The following is a 20,186-nucleotide window of genomic DNA, read 5'->3' as shown; positions in this document are numbered from 1 at the left end:
GATAGAGTGGTTGCTTCTCTTTTTCTTTTATATGAACAGGTGAAGAGAGATGCCATACTGTTTGTTAATGTAAAGCATTCAACTATATACATGTTTAATCAGTATTATATGTATATGTTGTGGTGGATGGCCGGAGTCCTTACACCAGCCAGGATGCCCAGAGTATGGAAGGACTGGGGGAGTATTTTCAGGACAGTTTCTCCCCCAGGCCAATAGAGGGCAGCCGCCTTGGTTTCCAGTGGTACCTGGGAGCTCAACCCTACTGGGGCCCGTGGCCACCGCCAGGGGCACATGGACTTTACAGGGCCCTATTTGGCAGCATTTCCACCACATCCAGCAGTGCTGCCAAAAGAAGCTCGTGGATGTCCATCTACAGACATATTTGTTAGTGCAAGAAGTAATCCCATTGGCCTCAGCATTTAAACCCAGGCTAAAGACACGCTACTTTAGTCTAGCATGATTTTACTGTTCATGTTTTTTAGTTACTGGTCCAAGAATAAATTATTAAGTTATTATCAATTTTTACTGACACCTCTCCATTTTACTTCTCTTCTTGTTAGTGATTTATCTTCTCTCGCACACCGTTGGGACTTTTATTTTTTTCTCCTTGTGTTTTAACTGGTAGTATGTCACTTCTTATGTAATAAATGTATGGATTTGTACCTTATTGTTAGCAATATAACTGTAAAAACATGTAAGCACCCTGAACGTGTGTTCATTAAAGAGCTCAATAAGACAGTCAGTGTGGTGTTGTATTCTGAGAAAACAAACAGAAGTGGTAAGTACAAGAAATGCCCCCAACAAGAACTCTTAAATCTAAAAAACTTAACATTACTCATGAAGGCCACTGAGGAAACAGCAGAGTCACCCTTTCCAGTCATTTCCTAATGGAGGTTTCTGTACAAGGGGAAGTGAACTGTGAGAACAATTATGTTATTCAACCAAATTGAGAGTAATTTTTGAAACTTTAACAAGTGTTGATTGCTTTGAATGCACATCATATGCAATACACATACATGCCATATTTTTAAAGTATTCAATGCTTTATATAGTACTTAGCTAGAAAGCTGCAAAATAGATGACAAACCTCACAAGGCCCTGAAAATCATATGCATCAAACACAAGAATAGTGCTTGCTCTAGATCTTATTGGTCTAAATTGTAATAGTCTCCTTTCATTATTCATAAAATCTTGCATACTTAGGAACCAAATTACACAAAGCTTCAAAAGTATAATTAATGAATACTGCAGTAAATATGAACAATATACCACGGTGTTTATCATATCAAAGTTTTTAAACCTTTTTGACATATAAAAAGTCCTTTTTTTAAGAGGCTGGATGAAGTTGTATCATATTTTATATCTCTGTAATAGAAACCACCCGCAAATAAAGAAATATCTACTGCTTAGATCATGTCAAAAGAAAAAAAGCTATGTTCGTACGAGACCCACAGCTGTTTTACTAGGTAACAAAGATAGGACGCAAACTGTATATACTGTATCTGAACTGGCAGCTATATAGATTACTATGAAAATGGAATCTGCCATCCTTCTTTTCATGCTCGAATTGTGAGCTGCTATCTATAAACCTCCATAGCTATAGTAATGATGAGTAAGGCATTTTATCCTGTTAAATGAGGATAAAATACCTTAATTGTAAAATAAACAGAAAATCAAGCATGCCACATTTAACTGATGAAGTGATAATTCATACGTCTTAAGGATTTGCTTAAATCCAAATTTTAACTGTTTTTCAAAAATAAGCCAATCATCTTCTACACTGAAAAAGCATGCTCCTATAATAACCATTTAGAAATGGTTTTATTTACCTCTTTATAATGAAGATGAGAATCTTTACTGAAATACTGTAAGATAACTAAAAACTGAACAAAATGAAAAGTATGTGAGGGGGGAAAAACTTCATTAAAAAAACAAAAGAATGCTGAGCAAAATCTCAATATCATTTTCAAAATCATTTACACATGAAATATTTTGTTGAAGCTTTTCATTTAGTTGTTTAAAAAGCAGCTTATATATATATATAGTCATATGAAAAAGTTTGGGAAACCCTCTCAGCCTGCATAATAATTTACTCTCCTTTCAACAAAAAAAGATAACAGTGGTAGGTCTTTTATTTCCTAGGTACATCTGAGTACTGGGGTGTTTTCCGAACAAAGATTTTTAGTGAAGCAGTACTTAGCTGTATGAAATTAAATCAAATGTGAAAAACTGGCTGTGCAAAAATATGAGTCCCCTTGTAATTTTGCTGATTTGAATGCATGTCACTGCTCAATGCTGATTACTTACAACACCAAATTGGTTGGATTAGCTCATTAAGCACTGAACTTCATAGACAGGTGTGTCCAATCATGAGATATAAAGGTATTTAAGGTGGTCAATTGCAAGTTGTGTCAGTCTGTCAGTTTCAACTGTAAGGAATGGAATCAGGAAATGGAAGGCCACAGGCACAGTTGCTGTTAAACCCAGCAGGTCTGGCAGGCCAAGAAAAATACAAGAGCGGCATATGCGTAGGATTGTGATAATGGTTACAGACAACCCACAGATAATCTCCAAAGACCTGCATGAACATCTTGCTGCAGATGGTGTATCTGTACATCATTCCACAATTCAGCGCAATCTGCACAAAGAACATCTATATGGCAAGGTGATGAGAAAGAAGCCCTTTCTGCACTCACGCCACAAACAGAGTCACTTGTTGTATGCAAATGCTCATTTAGACAAGCCAAATTCATTTTGGAACAAAGTGCTTTGGACTGATGAGACAAAAATTGAGTTACTGTATTTGGTCATAACAAAAAGCGCTTTGCATGGTGGAAGAAGAACACCGTATTCCAAGAAAAACACCTGCTACCTACTGTTAAATTTGGTGGAGGTTCCATCATGCTGTGGGGCTGTGTGGCTAGTTCAGGGACTGGGGCCCTTGTTAAAGTCGAGGGTTGGATGAATTCAACCCAATATCAACAAATTCTTCAGGATAATGTTCAAGCATCAGTCACAAAGTTGAAGTTACACAGGGGTTGGATATTCCAACAAGACAATGACCCAAAACACAGTTCGAAATCTACAAAGGCATTCATGCAGAGGGAGAAGTACAATGTTCTGGAATGGCTGTCACAGTCCCGACTTGAATATCATTGAAAATCTATGGGATGATTTGAAGCAGTTTGACCATGCTCGGCAGCCATCAAATTTAACTGGAGAGATTTTGTATGGAAGAATGGTCAATAATACCTCCATCTAGAATCCAGACACTCGTCAAAGGCTATAGGAGATGTCTAGAGGCTGTTAGATTTGCAAAAGGAGGCTCAACTAAGTATTGATGTAATATCTCTGTTGGCGTTTCTGCATCATGTTCACATATGGCTTCTTCTTTGCATAACAAAGCTTTAACCGCCGTTGACAATGATTTCTGGAAGTGTTCCTGAGCCCATGCAGTGATTTTCATGACGCTGTTTTTAATGCAGTGCCACCTGAGGGCCCAAAGATTACAGGTATCCAATATCGATTTTTGACCTCGTCTCTTACGTACAGAGATTTCTCCACCTTCTCAGAATTTTTCGATGATATGATATACTGTAGATGATATTATATTCAAAGTCATCACAATTTGACGGTGAGGAACATTATTCTGAAATTCTTCCACAATTTGTAGATGCAGTTTTTTGCAGATTGGTAAACCTCTGCCTATATTTACTTCTGAGAGACTCTGTCTCTCTATGATGCTTTTTACACCCAATCATGTTACTGACCTGTTGCCTATTAACCTAATTAGTTGCAAAATGTTCCTCCAGCTGTTTCTTTTTGGTACCACTTTTTTAGCCTTTTGTTGCCCCCATACCAACTTTTTTGAGACATGTTGCTGCCATCAAATTCAAAACAAGCTAAAATTTGTTGAAAATGAAATAGTAAAATGTCTCGCGTTCAACATTTGATATGTTTGCTATGTTCCATTGAGAATAAAATATGGGTTTATGAATTGATTCTTTTTTTCATTAAATGACAGCCGAACAGAAATGAGACATGAAATGAGCCAACAGATGACGAGCAAATTTGGGGCTTCTGACTCTAACAACTTTCACTCCAGCACTTTCTTAAAGAGCAGCTGATTCTTGTTAATTAAACCTGTTATTTAATTCCATGGCTTTTTGCTGCTTTCATTCTGCCACAGCAGACATTTATAAAACTGTTGAATTTCTGTTTTTCCTAAGAACACTGTCAATGTTTTGGTGACCTGGGAAACCAACCTTACTGAGACCTTCACCCTTCTTTATTTTCAGATACTTGTGTGATGGGCACAGGTGAGCTAGTTATGTGGTGCCTTGTTTTGTGTCTCATTATTGTTTGGCTGCTAATTAAGGAAAAAGAAATAACTGAGGGGCCAGAGTCAAGTTAATTAAAACTAAGGCAAAAAAACCTAATTAGCAGCAAAACCTAGTCACTAATTAAGATGGCTAGAATGAAAACCTGTAGCCATTGTGGCCCTCCAGGACCAGAGTTTGACACCCTTGCAGTAGAATGATCAATTATTCATGTACGATGAAAAAGATTTGTAACCACTGGGAGAAAAATAAAAGGGTCCACCCTTCAAGATGAGGGCTTTTATTAGCAGTGGTTTCTTTGTACCCTGTCTATTTTAGTTGAGTGAAATGGTGAGCCGAATTGAAAACAAACACTATTATCAATATTACAGTGGGTCATTATATATATATATAACCAAGAATTAAATGAAAAACGAATACTCACTTGACATGCTAGTATAGGTAAGAGCGTGAAGCTAATATAAATTCTTTTAATACCTTTATTCTTTATTATTATTCACAGCAGTTCCATGCTATATTTTTGTTTTGTAAAAAAGCTGCTAAAACCCAAAGAATTCTAAACTTACATTTTACCAGACCTAATAATGGATATTACACGCTTTATAGACAGGTAATTTACACCACAATTCTCTATACATTGTAATATCTAACACTGTAAGGATAGTTTATGCTTGAAAAGCTGGTATAATCCAACATTATAGTCACATGCAGAAAGGTTTGAGTTCTAAAAAGCCAATTTCTGTGGCAATCCAAAAATGGACTTGTCAAATGAAGTGAAATGCAGAAATGTAGTGCTTGGGTAAACTTCATCATTTATTCACTCAAGTGTTTAAACTATATATTTTCTTCTCTTAGCCAATGTTAAGTAAAAATGGCACATTCTGATATTCATGATATATATCACTTTTAAAAAATGGATTCAGTTAGAACAGCAATTACATTTATTCTGTATGCATTATCAAATGTAATAATTATTAAAATTTATAAAGCATAAACAAAAGCCTCATTTACAATGCAAGCATTCATTGTACTATAAAAATCCACTTGAATATGTGAATATTACTTTCTAGAGGAAACTGTAGCCTAACTTTGATTAACTGAATATACTGTAGCTCCTACATGTGTTTTCCATTAAAATAACATGAAGATATATTGTATTTTGAAAGGCTAAATTTACAGACTAGTACATTCTAAGCAAACAAACACAAATTTAAGATATTTTAAAAGCTAAAGAAGTGAAGCTTTAATTATGATTTTTCTTTCCTGTAATTCACTAATTTGATAAGGTCCATTTTTCTTCTCATTTCAAAGCAACAATTCCACATTTAAAACACAATAGTTAAAATATATGACTTTCATTTGAATGGCTATGTGAGACAAAACAGCTAAACTAAGAATACTTTGTGTTAAACAATACATTTCTATCCAGTACTTCTGCCTGTTTAACAAGAGCTCAGCAGTTGAAACAATGGAGCATGTGTCAGTGGAGAACTGGGTAGGAGCAGTGGACTAACGACAAAGAACACTAATTCATTATAACTACAAACCATTTAGTACTCTAAAAAATTGAAAATCTGAAATAATCCACATTTCACAGGTCATAGAATGGTACAGGTAAACAGCAATGGTAAATTCAAACCTGATTTGTGCAAAAGGAAAAATCAGAAATTGCAAAAGAAAAATCAGAAATAGCATACAACACATTCGTTACAGCAGGATCAGGTTATATTAATATGCAAATAATTGAAAAAGTACTTTTTTAAATGCAATAGATCACATACTTGGGTATAATTCCTTCAATTAATTGCTTTAGTGTTTCCTTAATGGGCAGAAAGTGCAAACATTTCACTGACCATGTAAGTGTCCACAAACAAATAAAACTATATATATTTTTAATCCATAAATGTATTTTTCAGTGATTATTATCATCATCATCATCACCAGTATAATAGCCATTTTCTAGGTTTACCCAGAAACTGATTTCTACTCAGAAAAGAAAAATATTTTTTTTGTCTGTCTCTGCAGTACAGTGCATCCTTTGGGGTGAGATACATTCTTCCCATATTATCTGAGAATTTCCATTTTTGGGAAACTAGGGGGCTCTGCCCTCTGCTCGCTTCGCTCGGCAACCCTGGGGTTGGCGCTATGTGTTAGCCACTTCGCGGCTCTGCCACTCGCATATGGGGAAGCGGATGTACAATTTAATGAATTGTTACATATCCATAATAGAACTAACTATTTCACATTACAGCGAGTAATTAACCATAGTAAAAATAGTCAAACATAATAAATTGTAAGAAAATTATGTTTCATGTTGCGTTAAAGAGTTATTCATTGCATTATACGTTTTTGTTCCGTTTGGCTTTGAAATTAACACTCAAATACTTTTTAAACATACACATTTACTGTAAAACTTCAGTAAAAACAATATTTGGCATTGACTTTTCTTCAATATTGCATTGAATTTTGATTCCATGTTTGGACTTTCATCATGACAACGCAATGTATAACTTCCCGTGAGTGAGTATCGTTTATCTCTAAAAAATAAACCAACTTTTTCAAATGTTTGTCTCTGTGATTTGTTAATTGTCATAGCAAAATCTATTCTAATGGGAAACTGTAAACATTTTAATATGAATGGCATATCAAGATCTCCTTTGGTGTCTAATGTTATCCGCGGAAGATGTACTACATTATCTTTCTTGTCGCTTGTTAAAATTTTACATGTTAGAATTTTTTGACCAATTTTCAATGCAACTAATCTTGTCCTATTGCATAGCCCATCACTCATACATACAGTAACTTACACAATAACATTACGATACATCCTTCTTTCAACAGTAATTCAACCGGTGGAAGACCGGACAGTGTTAACAGTTGTAGATATTCTACGGGATATTGTAAGTTGATGTTTTCATCTTCCGCAAAATCACCACCAACTTTTTCAGCATAGTCTATTGATACGCATTTAACCAATTTGCCCTGTAACCGATCGACAATTTTCACGTTAATTCGTTTGACTTCATCGTTTATCAGTGCTAGGATTGCATGTGTAGTTATTTCTTCTGTTGATAACCCTTTTCAGGATGAAATTCTTCAATAGAATTTGGACATAAGTCTTCTTTTATTGGTAACTTAAAGTGAGAAAAACGTAAAAATTATAAGCTTAGCTGAGAGTGCAAGAACTGTGTCTGACAAATGCATTCACATGAATGAGATGTGAGAGGACCGTGGCCGTGGGCCATGGACTGGAAATGGTTGAGAGGAGGGCGGGAACCCCTCTACCAACTTGAAAATGGCTATAAAAATTGGTAAGTGATAACTAGGCTACATCTGTATTATAAATAAACATATCACAATGCCTTCCATCGCACTAATCCTTATTTTGGTTGGCACACATACTACATAAGTGGCTCATTTAAAAGAATTTACAGCTATAAATAAAGAAAAGCAAAATGAACAAAAACAAAAATTTACCTTGTAACAAGAAACCATGCAAGTTCTTTGAAGTCTGGAGACACTCTCATGTATGTCTTTATATGGGGCATAGCATGAGTTCTCCCAGTGATATCTGCAGACCAACTACTAAAAAAACAGAAAATGGCTTTTTTAGCGAATTAAAGTGTACATAAAAAATGTAAAAATATACTCATAAACAATAATAACTGATATATAAATAAATATATAGTCGTTGTCAAAGTTTTCAGAATGACACACATACTAATTTTCACAGAGTTTGCTGCTTCAGTGTTTTTAGATCTTTTGTTCTGATGTTTCTATGGTATACTGAAGTAGAATTACAAGCATTTCATAAGTTTCAAAGGCTTTGACAATTAAATTAGGTTTATGCAAAGAGTCAATATTTGCAGTGTTGGCCCTTTTTTTTTTTTCAAGACCTCTGTAATTCACCATGGCATGTTGTCAATCAACTTCTGGGCCAAATCCTGACTGATGGCAGCCCATTCTTGCATAATCTATGCTTGGAGTTTATTAAAATTTGTGGGGTTTTGTTTGTCCACCCACCTCTTGAGGACTGACCACAGGTTCTCAATGGGATTAAGATCTGGGCAGTTTCCTGGCCGTGGACCTAAAATTTCAATGTTTTTTTCCCCAAGCCACTTAGTTATCACTTTTGCCGTATGGTACGGTGTTCCATCATGCTGGAAAAAGCATTGTTCGTCACCAAACTGTTCTTGGATGATTGGGAGAAGTTGCTTTCATAAGATATTTTTGTACCATCTCTGCAAGTCTCTATTTATCCATTGCTCTGGGAGTCTCTGCCAGCCTTCTTGTACCTCCATGGGCTTGTGTATAGTGTATATGTGAATATTCCTGGAATTTGTGGAATACAAAGCTCAGCATTCTTGTGCGATACTCTGCTGTCAATCACCAATAAGGTCCAGCCTATCTTAAGCTTAATATGCTGGCTACTATAATATAGTTTGCATCCATGACCTGTGTTGATACTTGCGATTCATATATGCAGGCTAATTCACATTTTTGATCTATGGTGTCAATATAGGAACCCATTTATTGAAGACAAAATTTCATAAAGTCTGAATTTCTTAATATTGTACTGAAACATTTTAATTAGTATTTTGTGAATATGATGTCCAAAAATTCGATGTCGAGATTTTGATGAATCTCTGTTTTAGACCTCCCTGATTCTCTCGTATATGAAGTATAAGGAAAGTATTGGAATCCACAAAAAAATTCCATTTTGGGATTTAGATGAATGTCAACGTTTTAGACATCCCTGAGTTTGAAAATACCATAATTAGCATTATGTCCATGTGTCTGTCTGTCTGTGTGTGTGTGTGTGTGTGTGTGTGTGTCTCAATAAACATGATAACTTGAGTATGCTTTCACTTAGTTCAACCAACAGATTGCCCCACAGGCTCTGGACCCCTCGACCTTGCCTAACACCCAGTTCATGCAAGAACTGAACAGAGTAGGAGTAAGAACACACCCCTGATGAACTCCAGAATCAACTGGGAAAAAAAGAGGTTCTGCCTCCACTCTGCACAGCACTCACAGTACCAGTGTACAGGCCGGCAATGATGCCCAGTAACCTTGTGAAGACCTTCACAGGGGATCCTGTGAAGTCTTAGGATGTCCCACAGGGCAGCTCAATCAACTGAATCGAAGACTTTATGAAAATCGACAAAGGTTGCAAAAAAACTCTGCTGATATTCTCATTTGCGCTCCATGAGAACACTCAGTGCCAAGATTCAGTCAATGGTAGACTTCTTAGTCATAAAACCAGACTGCTCCGGTCACTGGTAGGTGAGCAAGTGATCACGGATCCTATTGAGGACGACCCTAGCAAAGTCCTTACGTGGCATCGAGAGCAGTGTTATCACCCTATAGTTGCCGCAATCCAGGCGATCACCCTTCATTTTCCAGATAGGGACGACAAGTTCCATTTTCCAGTCAGTTGAGATGACGCCCGTCTCCCAAATGGAAGCAAAGATTGCTTGCAATGCCAGGAGGACAGCCTTACCACCAGCCTGGAGAAGTTTACCCTGGATACCACAGATCCCTGCTGCCTTCCCTACCCTCAGCTGGTTCAACATATGTGCAATCTCAGTGAGAATGGGAGGTTCACAGCTAATTGGAGGATCAGCCACAAGAACCGTGGACCCAGAGATAGTCATATTCATACTTTTGTAAACATCCCAAGGGTGCTACTACTCCTACAACACTTTAGAACCTGCAGGTAACCTGCTTTGAACATGTTGAATGTATCATTGATATTTAAAACCTAACAGGAAACCAGGACATTTTTTAATAAAAAAAAAAACTGTTTATATCAAGCTTTCATAATATTTGCAAGCAAGGTGAACATTTGACAGAACAGTAAAAAAACAAAAACATAACATTTTTTTAGCATAACATTTTTAAACAAACCGAATCCAGTTTCTCATGTAGCCTGCTTTCTTAAGCTAATACAGGGCCAAGTAAGAAATCACAAATTAACCTAATATTCATTTACTAAAGAAAATGTGATGAAAAGCTGAAGTCTTAGGGAAAAATATACTTAGACAAAGGGATAATGTGCAAACTCCACACAGACAGTGAAGAATAAACTGAGCTCAGGGAATCAGATCCATGAGGTAGTATAACTAACCACTGTATCATGATGCCACCCAAAATAATTTCATATCTTATTGAATTTGTTGGAAAAAAAAGAAATAACACCAAGTAATAAAGTAAAAAATTAAGCCAAGTGAGAACTGCATCATTCTGGTTTACAATATATGAAAGGTTAATACAATTGATTTGCAAATTTCAAATCTTTTGTAAACTTTCCTGATTTAAGAAATAGGTGTGTTATATGCACCCTAGCTAATTACCTTATTCTTATTTACACAACATAAAGAACATCTCTTCATTTGATAGGAAATATTTTCTAGTAGATAAGGACAGCAAACCTACATACATATTTAACAAACATAAGAAGCCTAAACTTTTATTTTAATAAAATTCAAATTTAGTGTAATCACTTATAAAATGTCATGTGTTGGAATTTCTTCTTAAAATATAGAACACACTTTTTATGTTTTATTATTATTATTGAATTTTAAACTCCAGAAAAGGAAAAAAGTTGTACTTACTGAAAATAGGAATGCAGCCACAGTTGCTTTTGTGCCGTTTGAATACTGTATGGCAAAGAACCGCCAGCTATGCACCAACAAATAAAGAAAACGATTTTAACCAAAATGTCCAGTTCATTTCTGTTTTCAGCAAAAATATAGTAAAGCGGACATTTTACCTCTAGAATTACATCCAGTGGTGACTAATAGTGAAAAGAAACTAGTGCCTATCATAGACAATAAAGTTGGGCTCAAAATAGGAAAGAGGCCAAGATAAATTTGCCAGTTAACCTAACATGCACATCTATAGAACATGAAACAAAAACCAGAGGATTCGCAGAAAAATCCCACACAGGCATGAGGAGAATGTGTGAACCCCACACAAGCTGTAAAAAGGGATCTGAGCCCAGAAATATGGACCTGGGAGGAAGCTGCACTTTACACCCCACCCTGCTCATGCCATTGATTTGATTAAATAACACAACTTTACTTTTATTAGTCCATAAAATGTATAAATTATGCTGTTATAAAATGTATAAATTATATTACAGGGTTCAAGGTATAACAATTACTTTTCCAACTCACATCACTATTGTATTACTAAGAAAGGAAGCAAAAACTAAGCGACACTTGTGGTTTGCTGAGGTGATGAGGCAGCAAATAAAGAAGCACTGTAGTAGTGAAGATGCATCAGTGCTCCAAAAAGCATATAAACTGTATATATACAGACAGAATTAAAAAACATTTACAAATTTAAATATTTACACTTCCAGATGTTTTAGAGTAATTTTCAAGTAAAAAACTGCAAGCTTCCATAAACACTTCCACTGGATTACTACTATTGTTTTGCTTTCTTCACCAACAAACTGAATGTAAGCACAGGCATGTTACTGCTTATTTATTGCTCATAAAATTCCTGATGCAACTTCTATGTAAGCATTCTACTAACATATTATGTGTATGTTTTAGTTGACCCAATATAGTGTATTTTTCTGTTATAATTTAAAACCTTCAAAACTGAAAGACATTTCCATCGTATCTGAATTAGCACCATACATTTTCTAATATCATATCTTCTGGACAGAGTAGGAAAAATGCAGATGCCTTAAGGTGACCATTGCAATTTCTCATCTTTTTAGTGAATAAACATTCTGGCTCTTAGCTTTCTGCTACCTTGCAGAGTGTGACGTAGGGAAGTAATTGGTTGTATGGCAGACGAGGGGTCCTTGATAAAATGCAAACATATGGAGTATTAAAATTCACAAAGTTACATATTCTTTGACTTTTTCAGTAGGAAATACTGAAATGCTGGTTAAATTTGACAGTTGAGCCATTTGTTTTATTTTGAAAATTAAAAGATAAAAAGCACTTGCAGTTGTAAAAGATTTAAACAATTTAAATCAATGCCCTTCATTGTTTAGCAGAATTGGTTTTAGAGGTGTTCTGCTCACTGAGCACCATTAAGAACTGACAGCTGCATGTACTTGATGAGGAATGGAATAAAGACAAGAAGGTCAAATTTAAATGACAGAGAAATCAGGAACTACTAGTGAAGCTTTTTAAGGACTTCACTGTACCCGATGCTGCTTTAGAACTGAAAATTAATTGGCATCTATGGTTTAAATAAACTATGTTGAGTCTAATTACAGCAATTCTAATAATCAGTTAAAAATCTAAGTTGCTTTTCTGTGATAAATGCAGAGGTCCCTTTGTACTGAATTTAAAAAAAAGGAAGACGATCTCTGCATATTTAGACATGATGAATCAGAGGTAAAGCCAGAGATCGCATATACATATTCAGAAATGTTTAACTGCATTTTTAACTTTTAAACATTAAGTGATTTTTCAGTCTATGAAATAATGACATAATGATGATATTCCTTGCATGTAAAACAGGCTTAAAAAGCATACTTAAATACAAGACAATTTACTTTAACAATGACTTGCTGTTTTACCTGGCTTCTCCCAGAAAATTTCTGATGTTGTACTTTACTTATTACAAACAGCAATGTCGTTTATAGGCTGCTCATTTAGGAGGTTGAATGAACTGAATATTTTACTTTTGGAATTGTTTATTGCAATGGTTGAACAAAGTAAGAGCCAATAGTTTATAGGCTTCTTATACCACTGTTGGAGACGTGCGTACTAGCCCACTTCAAGCACTACCTTTCTCCTCATAAATGTATTGTAGTGACATCTTTGTTGGTACAGAAAAGAAGATACAAAGGTCTGAAAGAAACAACGAAGGGATGGACTTTTAATGAAAGAGTGAAGTTCACACAAGAAAGTAGTAAGGATTGCACAAAAGAGTACAGATAAAAAGAAATTCTCATAAAAACAGTATACTTACAGTAGTTCACCCCTCTCCCTTCTGGTTGTGTGGGACATATTAACTGAGCTGTGCTAATATTTAAAACCAGTAACGGCGTACTGCATGATAACGTGCAGTGAACACACTTGACTTGAGCATTCCTAGTCTTCCTACTCTTTCTCTGTACGCTTAGCATTCGTTTGCTCAGAGGTTGATGCGCTTGCTGCTTCCTGAACAGCTCTTCTTTTCTCCACCCTAGCTTCCCGCTGCTTTTCTCATTTCGTCGGCATGTATTCGCGTTAAAACTGATTAAGTTAGTTTTTGTGTTGCAATTGCTTAGTACGTTTTTCTTAATTTTTCACTTAAGCTGGCACTTAAGTCTTCAATCTGTCTCAAGATTGATTTAAGATAAGATGAGGAAGGGGAAGTGACTGCAAAGGTGGTAGGGAATGAGAATGATGCACATAAGCATGCGCCACACGGCCGCCCTGCTGCACGCTGCCGAGAGTTGATTCTACAATAAAATAAAAAAATAAAAAGTAATAAAAATCCTCACCCCCGAAAGCGGATAGTAGACATCACGTAGTATATGTGTACCAAATTTCAGGTCAATAGGTGAAATGGTTTGCGAGGGTGGGAGGGTTCACCATTGTAGATGGAGAGTGTTTATTTTAGTATATTATATAGACCAGTGTTTCCCAAGCTCGGTCCTGGGGACCCCCTGTGGCTGCAGGTTTTTGTTCCAACCGGATTCCTAATCAGTGACAACACCTGATAGCACTGATCTCATTTAATTAGCTGTTTTTTTTCTTTTATTCGACATTCTGAAAAGCACAGCAGTATGATTTTTACATTTATAAGACATTTAGAAATATTTCTGCTTTTGCTATAGATTTAAATGCTTAACTCTCTTTTGTTGATTTCATTATACTTGGCCCTTTCTCTGTGCAGTTTTTCCCCCTTCGTTGTATCTTAATAATGACAATTTAAAACGAGCAGAGCAGACACCCAGGCAAACAACACGGAATAATCAAAGGCTGCAACTACTTTAGAGTCAGACCCACTAATTAGTAAATAATGGATCAATTAAACAATTAGAACACCTAGAAAAGTAAAATGAAAATCAAGATGAAAATACTGTTAAAAAGAAAAAAAATACATTATTCCTATATAACTGCTTGGTACATTTTAATATTTTTTTTTTTTTTAGCAAAATTAGTTTTCTAATTTCTATATTGTTCCCTAAACACAGAACTTGGGAAATATCAGTTCACTTAATTAGCCCAGGAGTTCAAGTAAAAAGAGAAGCTGGCTGAAACAAAAACCTGCAGCCACAGGAGTTTACCAGGACAGAGTTTGGGAAACACTGCTATAGAGGAACGGTGTTGTTTGCCTGATATCTGAGTGTGTTGATGATAGCATATGAAATCAAAGAGTCCTTCAAGCTCTGATTCCCTCTCTTTGTCCTGTGCAGAACATTTCACCTTCAATTATTTCACCCAGTTGCTAGTGCCACTGGCCTTGCGCAATAACTTCACAGCACTGTGCCAAGGAAAGGACACGATACATTAGAACAGCCCCCTCACTATAACATTATTATTGGCAAATATCAAGGAAAAATAAAAACGTGTTGGCTAATTTTTCTTTTCTATAACATCACCAAATTTTAATCAAAATCATCAAGGACTGTTTGATATTTTAGGGTATTTCATTTTTCTATTGTTTGGGGAGCGGGTTTTTCCCTAAATAATTATATATTGAAATGTTCTTTCCTAGTGGATACCTACTGACCTAGGTGTACCATCCTGCCTAATTTCATATTTTTAACTCAATGAGAAATGGTGTTATTGTTGATGAGTGAGTGCTACAGCAAACTGAAGATCTCCACTCACTATGTCAAAAAAGGTCATAGCTTTAGCTGTAAAAGTGAACAGTTGTCTAGAAATAATACTCCCTCAATATTTTGCTGTGGTAAAACAAAATGAGCTATCAAAGACAACAGAAGACTGGGTTTATGGAGCCATAACTGCAGTATGTACAACTCTCGGAACAAAGAATTTCTAACATAAAAATGGTCACATCAGAACTATTAAAGAGATTTAAATTATTTACCTGGATATCCTTCCAGGCTTGTCCTGACATTTTCTACAGTTGGGTAGACCTGCATAATTAAAGAAAAGAGATATTATTAATTTCTTCAGAAATCACATTAAAACTTTGATCATGAATGAGTCTATAGAATGAAGCTACCATGATTTAATCGTTCATTCTTTCTTTTCTTATTGAAAATTACAGTACAATATTATATGCCTCACTTACCAAATGAAGAGGACATTCATGGTTTGTAGTGGATTTGACATCTTTCCCAAGTGTCACCAGACTGTGTTGGAATTCTGAAGTCAGCCATTTAGTTTTGTCTGCCCCCATTGACCCAATGCTTGAGAACTGCCCTATAATAGGCCAAGATTCAGCTCCAGGAATTGGTTTTGCATATTCACGTAATAGCTTTAAAATACAGAGACATACAGACAGACAAATCCGAAAATAAAATTAAATTGCAGCACTTCAAAAATTAGTTGAAAATTTAATGTACCATCATTAATGTGTTCAAGGATCATTCAACTATATTTTTAAATGAACCTTTCCTCTTTCATACATTATAGGTAACTTTTAGTCTTAACATACCTTTCTAAATTTAAGAAGTCCCCAATTTTCCTTTTGGGCACCTTGAAATCGTCCTGGCGTAGAAGCAATTAGGTAAACTCTGTAATTCAAAGTAAGCAGAAAAATTACTACTCTTGTACTTCCATATATTTTACATAATGACTATTTTTATACAGTGTCTTCTGAAACAAGCACGAATTAAAATGTGACATTTTAAAAACCAATCAATATTGCTAGGAGTTAAATAAATTCAATCTTCTTCTTCCGGCTGATCCCATTAGGGGTTGCAACAGTGGATCATCTTTTTCAATATATTCCTGTCCTCTGCATCTTGCTCTGTTATACCCATCACCTGCATAAAACTGCTGATTTTCAGAATAACAAGCAGAATCCTTAAAAGTATCACAGATGCAGAAAAGTACAACAGTAAATGAATTAATATTATATACAAACACGCAGTATATGCAATATATTAAGGAAATGATGAAATACTGTAGATGGTGTAGATAGTGAGTCACCATATAAATCCAGAACTGGCCATCCTTCTCCAGTTCAATACTGAGCTCCCTTCTGAAAAGACTTTCTCTACAATTTGTTTTGTGAGAAGTTATTGCCAACATTTTCAATTATACAGCGTCACCAAGGTGGTGCCCTAACTCTTTAATGTTATCGTCTCTTCTCTTTTATCATGGCGTAGCCAGCAGAATAAGGCTGCAGAATGACAGAACAACAGGATCTAAATGTGCTTGTGACTGCCATGGTTACCGGGGTGCAATCAGAGGCAAAGGAGTGGTATAAAGCATGCCTGTCCCAGGTGCCATTACCGTTGCAACCAGGTGATGATAACAAGATACTTTCTTGTCTTTGAGCAAACACCTACCTATCGTTGCAGGGAGTGGGTGCAAATACTGGTGTCATTCCTGAAGGAAAAGGCACACAGGCCTATTACAACCTTGACGAGTGGGCCGCTTCTAATTACGATTACCTTAAAAGCTAAGGTGTTGCTATGGTATGGTGTATCCCCGGACCAAGTAGGATAGTCTCTGTTGTGAGTGCCATTTTCAACCCAGAGTAGGCGGCTCACTCCGAAGCTTTCGGTATATGAGGAAAAGTAGGGCAATGGCTGAGGCCTGACGTAAAAGACACCAAGAACATAGTCAATAGAGGCATCTGCAACATCCTGATGAATACCCTCCCCGAATTTTTGCCTGGCTGGTCAAGAAGAAGGAATTTAAGAACATGGAAGCCATCATAGCAACCCTCGAGTAGCATACAGCAGTCTCTCGAACTGAGCATGTGGAACAGCCTGATGATTGCCCAACTCCTTGGACAAAATGTGGTGCCAAGATCAAGCCTACCAGCCGAGACATGGAGACCGTGGTGAAGCTGAAGTAGAAGCTGGTGCTTCCTCTTTGCATTTTGTTATTAATGATGACCTATTGTATCATGCAGCAGAACATGAGTGCGTGGTAAGAACACTTCTGCTAGTTCATAAAACCTACTGGCGGCAGGTGTGTTGAGTTAGCACACATCCACCTCCTAAGGTGTCCGTTTGAATACCGAGAAGGTGCTAGAAAGGATTAAATTCATGTCTGGACTGCCAATTGTGACAGATTCCTCAGAAGGATTGTGCTCCTCTAGTTACAGTGTCACTCATTGGCATTCTGTTTGAGCACATAGGGTTGATAACTTAAGACCCCTTAAACCCTCAGCCAGAGGACATGAATATATTCTAGTGCTGGTTGACTGTACTACACAATATCCTGAGGCTATGCTATTATGAGTAGCCAATTCCAAAATACATTGCACAGGAACTGGTAGGGCTCTTTGCATGTTCAGCATCTCTAAAGAAGTTTTAACAGACCAAGGGACGTCCTTCATCTTGGAGACATTCAGGGATGTTTCCAAGATGTTGACAGGATTAAACACTTAAAAACCTCAGTATACTATACTGAAGCTGACAGTTTAGTGAAGCAGTTTAATCAAATACTCAAACAAATGTTGCACAAGGTGGTCAGCAAGGATGTAAGGAACTGGGTTCCGTTTCTCCCCATGTGTTATTTGCCTACCCAGAAGTCCCTCAAGCCTCCATGGGGTTCTCCGCATTTGAACTACTGGATGACAACCCAGGGGACTACTATACATCCTAAAGGCTGGGAGGAAGAGGCACTCCCCTTCGTAAACATATTAGAGTATGTCCTGCAGTTAGGCGACAGATTTACGGAGATTCAGCCAATCCTAAAACAGAATATGGAGCAGGGGCGATCGGTACAGGCCTGTTGTTATGACTGTGGCATGAGATTCCTTGAGTTCTATCCTGGGGATCATGTCATGGGTCTCATTCCCCACCTTGCGCTCCAAATTGCTGGAACATTGGCAAGGCCCTTACAAAATTAAAGGAAATGGTTGGTTGACAATTTGGTGAAACAACCAAACCAATATCCAGATGAATGAGTATATCACGTCATCCTGCGGAAACCGTGAGGGGAGACTGGTGCCGACTCCTCCTCTGGTTGGCCACATTCTTTCTTTTCTTGAGGAAGAGTTCCTACTGTCGGTTCAGATTTGACTGCCAAACAATGACAAGAGCTGGAAGCAGCTATCTTGTCAGTCCAGGTGCTGAATGAGTGACCAGGCAGGATTCCTCTGATCGATCGAAAAAGACATCATGACCTGTGGTGGTGGTCCCACAACACATGGAGGCAAAATGTGCTAAAATAGAGCTTAGCATCAAACGGATGCTAGATCTAGATGTAATTGAGGAGAGTTTTAGCTCCTGGTCTAGCCAGATTGTCTTGATTCTGAAGCCGGACAGAAGATGGCACTTTTACAATGACTTCCGCCGACTCAATCAGGTCTCCCAATTCGACGCTTATCCCATGCCTTGAGTGGATGAACTCCTCTAGCACTTTGGTAAATCCCAATATTTGACCACCCTTAACACGATGAAAGGGTACTGGCAGGTTCCTATAACAGGTTCCACTAAGGAAAAGAATGTGTTTAGCACCCCTAGTGGTCAATGGCAGTAACGTAGTCTCCTATTCAGGTTGAATGGGGCGCTGACGAGAGTCTGGAAGCACTAGGGCTCAACAACTCCCACAGTGCCGCCTACTTGAATGACATTGTCAAAAGTCATCCAAAAGTGTGACGTGCATTCTTTCTCTGATATAGAACGCTCGTCATCATCAGAGTTCAACTCTGCTATATCTCTCTCCTCTCTCTATACCTATGTCTCTGTTTTTTACACGTGCGGCTTTGACATCACAGACCATAAGGTGCATACTAATTCAGCGTGAGCCGAAACACTCTAAAAAAAATTCAAGTGACAATGAGATACCAATAAGGCAGATTCACCAACATTTTGTGTGTCAGCTTTTATCCTCCAGATAAGAGAATTTCCAGTTCCACCGTCTCAAAACACCACTCACATCTACAGTTATTCCCAGTTTGAAATAAAAACTAACAGTGTTAGATCCCCTTGGGGGGTCAAAGTCAAAGTAAACTTTATCGTCATCTCAACCATATATAAGTATACAGATAGACGAAATTGCGAAGCTCAGGGTCCACAGTGTAACAACATTGGCTAGTGTCCTTACATACATCTTCAAAACATCTCTGAGCCAGTCATCAGTCCCAGCATGCTTCAAGTCGACCACCATCATACCAGTGCCAAAGAAGTCATCAGTGACATGCTTGAATGACTACAGACCAATTGCACTCACGCCAATCATCATGAAGTGCTGCGAAAGATTAGTCATGTCACACATAAAGACTAATCTCCCTGCCTCCCTTGACCCTCTTCAGTTTGCATACCACTCAAACAGGTCAACTGAGGATGCCATATGCTCTGCCCTTCACCTCTCCCTGACACATGTGGTTAAAAGAGACACATATGTCAGGATGGGGCGGCACAGTGGTGGCACTGCTGCCTCGCAGTAAGGAGACCTAGGTTCACTTCCCGGGTCCTCCCTGCGTGGAGTTTGCATGTTCTCCACGTGTTTGCATGGGTTTCCTCCCGCAGTCCAAAGACATGCTGGTTAGGTGCATTGGTGGTCCTAAATTGTCCCTAGTGTGTGCGTGTGTGTGTGCCCTGTGGTGGGCTGGGATTGGCTCTAGCCCACCAGACCCTGTGTTGGGATATAGTGGGTTGAACAATGACTGACTATTCATAGACTTTAGCTCTGCCTTCAACACAATCATCCCTCAAAAGCTGGTTATAAAACTGAGCAGGTTGGGCCTGAACACCACCCTCTGCAATTGCATCCTGGACGTCTT

The 20,186-nt window shown here is 37.4% G+C and overlaps 1 protein-coding gene across 2 annotated transcripts in view; it reads right to left on the bottom strand.

Moving 5' to 3' along the window:
* Window positions 1–20,186, bottom strand: part of tdp1 (tyrosyl-DNA phosphodiesterase 1) — a 94,007-nt gene that overhangs the window by 40,604 nt on the left and 33,217 nt on the right. For both annotated transcript variants that reach the window (XM_028821858.2, XM_028821857.2), the window contains exons 9-13: window positions 15,933–16,011; window positions 15,567–15,752; window positions 15,360–15,408; window positions 10,958–11,024; window positions 7,818–7,925 (exon numbers count right to left, since the gene is read on the bottom strand). In XM_028821858.2, coding sequence (XP_028677691.1) covers window positions 7,818–7,925; window positions 10,958–11,024; window positions 15,360–15,408; window positions 15,567–15,752; window positions 15,933–16,011 — 489 coding nt within the window. The remainder of the gene's footprint in view (window positions 1–7,817; window positions 7,926–10,957; window positions 11,025–15,359; window positions 15,409–15,566; window positions 15,753–15,932; window positions 16,012–20,186) is intronic.

Source organism: Erpetoichthys calabaricus, chromosome 16, assembly GCF_900747795.2.
Source record: "Erpetoichthys calabaricus chromosome 16, fErpCal1.3, whole genome shotgun sequence".
NCBI classification, from domain to species: Eukaryota; Metazoa; Chordata; class Cladistia; order Polypteriformes; family Polypteridae; genus Erpetoichthys; species Erpetoichthys calabaricus.
The sequence above is the reverse complement of the archived record's forward strand: the minus strand, read 5'-3'. Positions and strand labels throughout refer to the sequence as shown.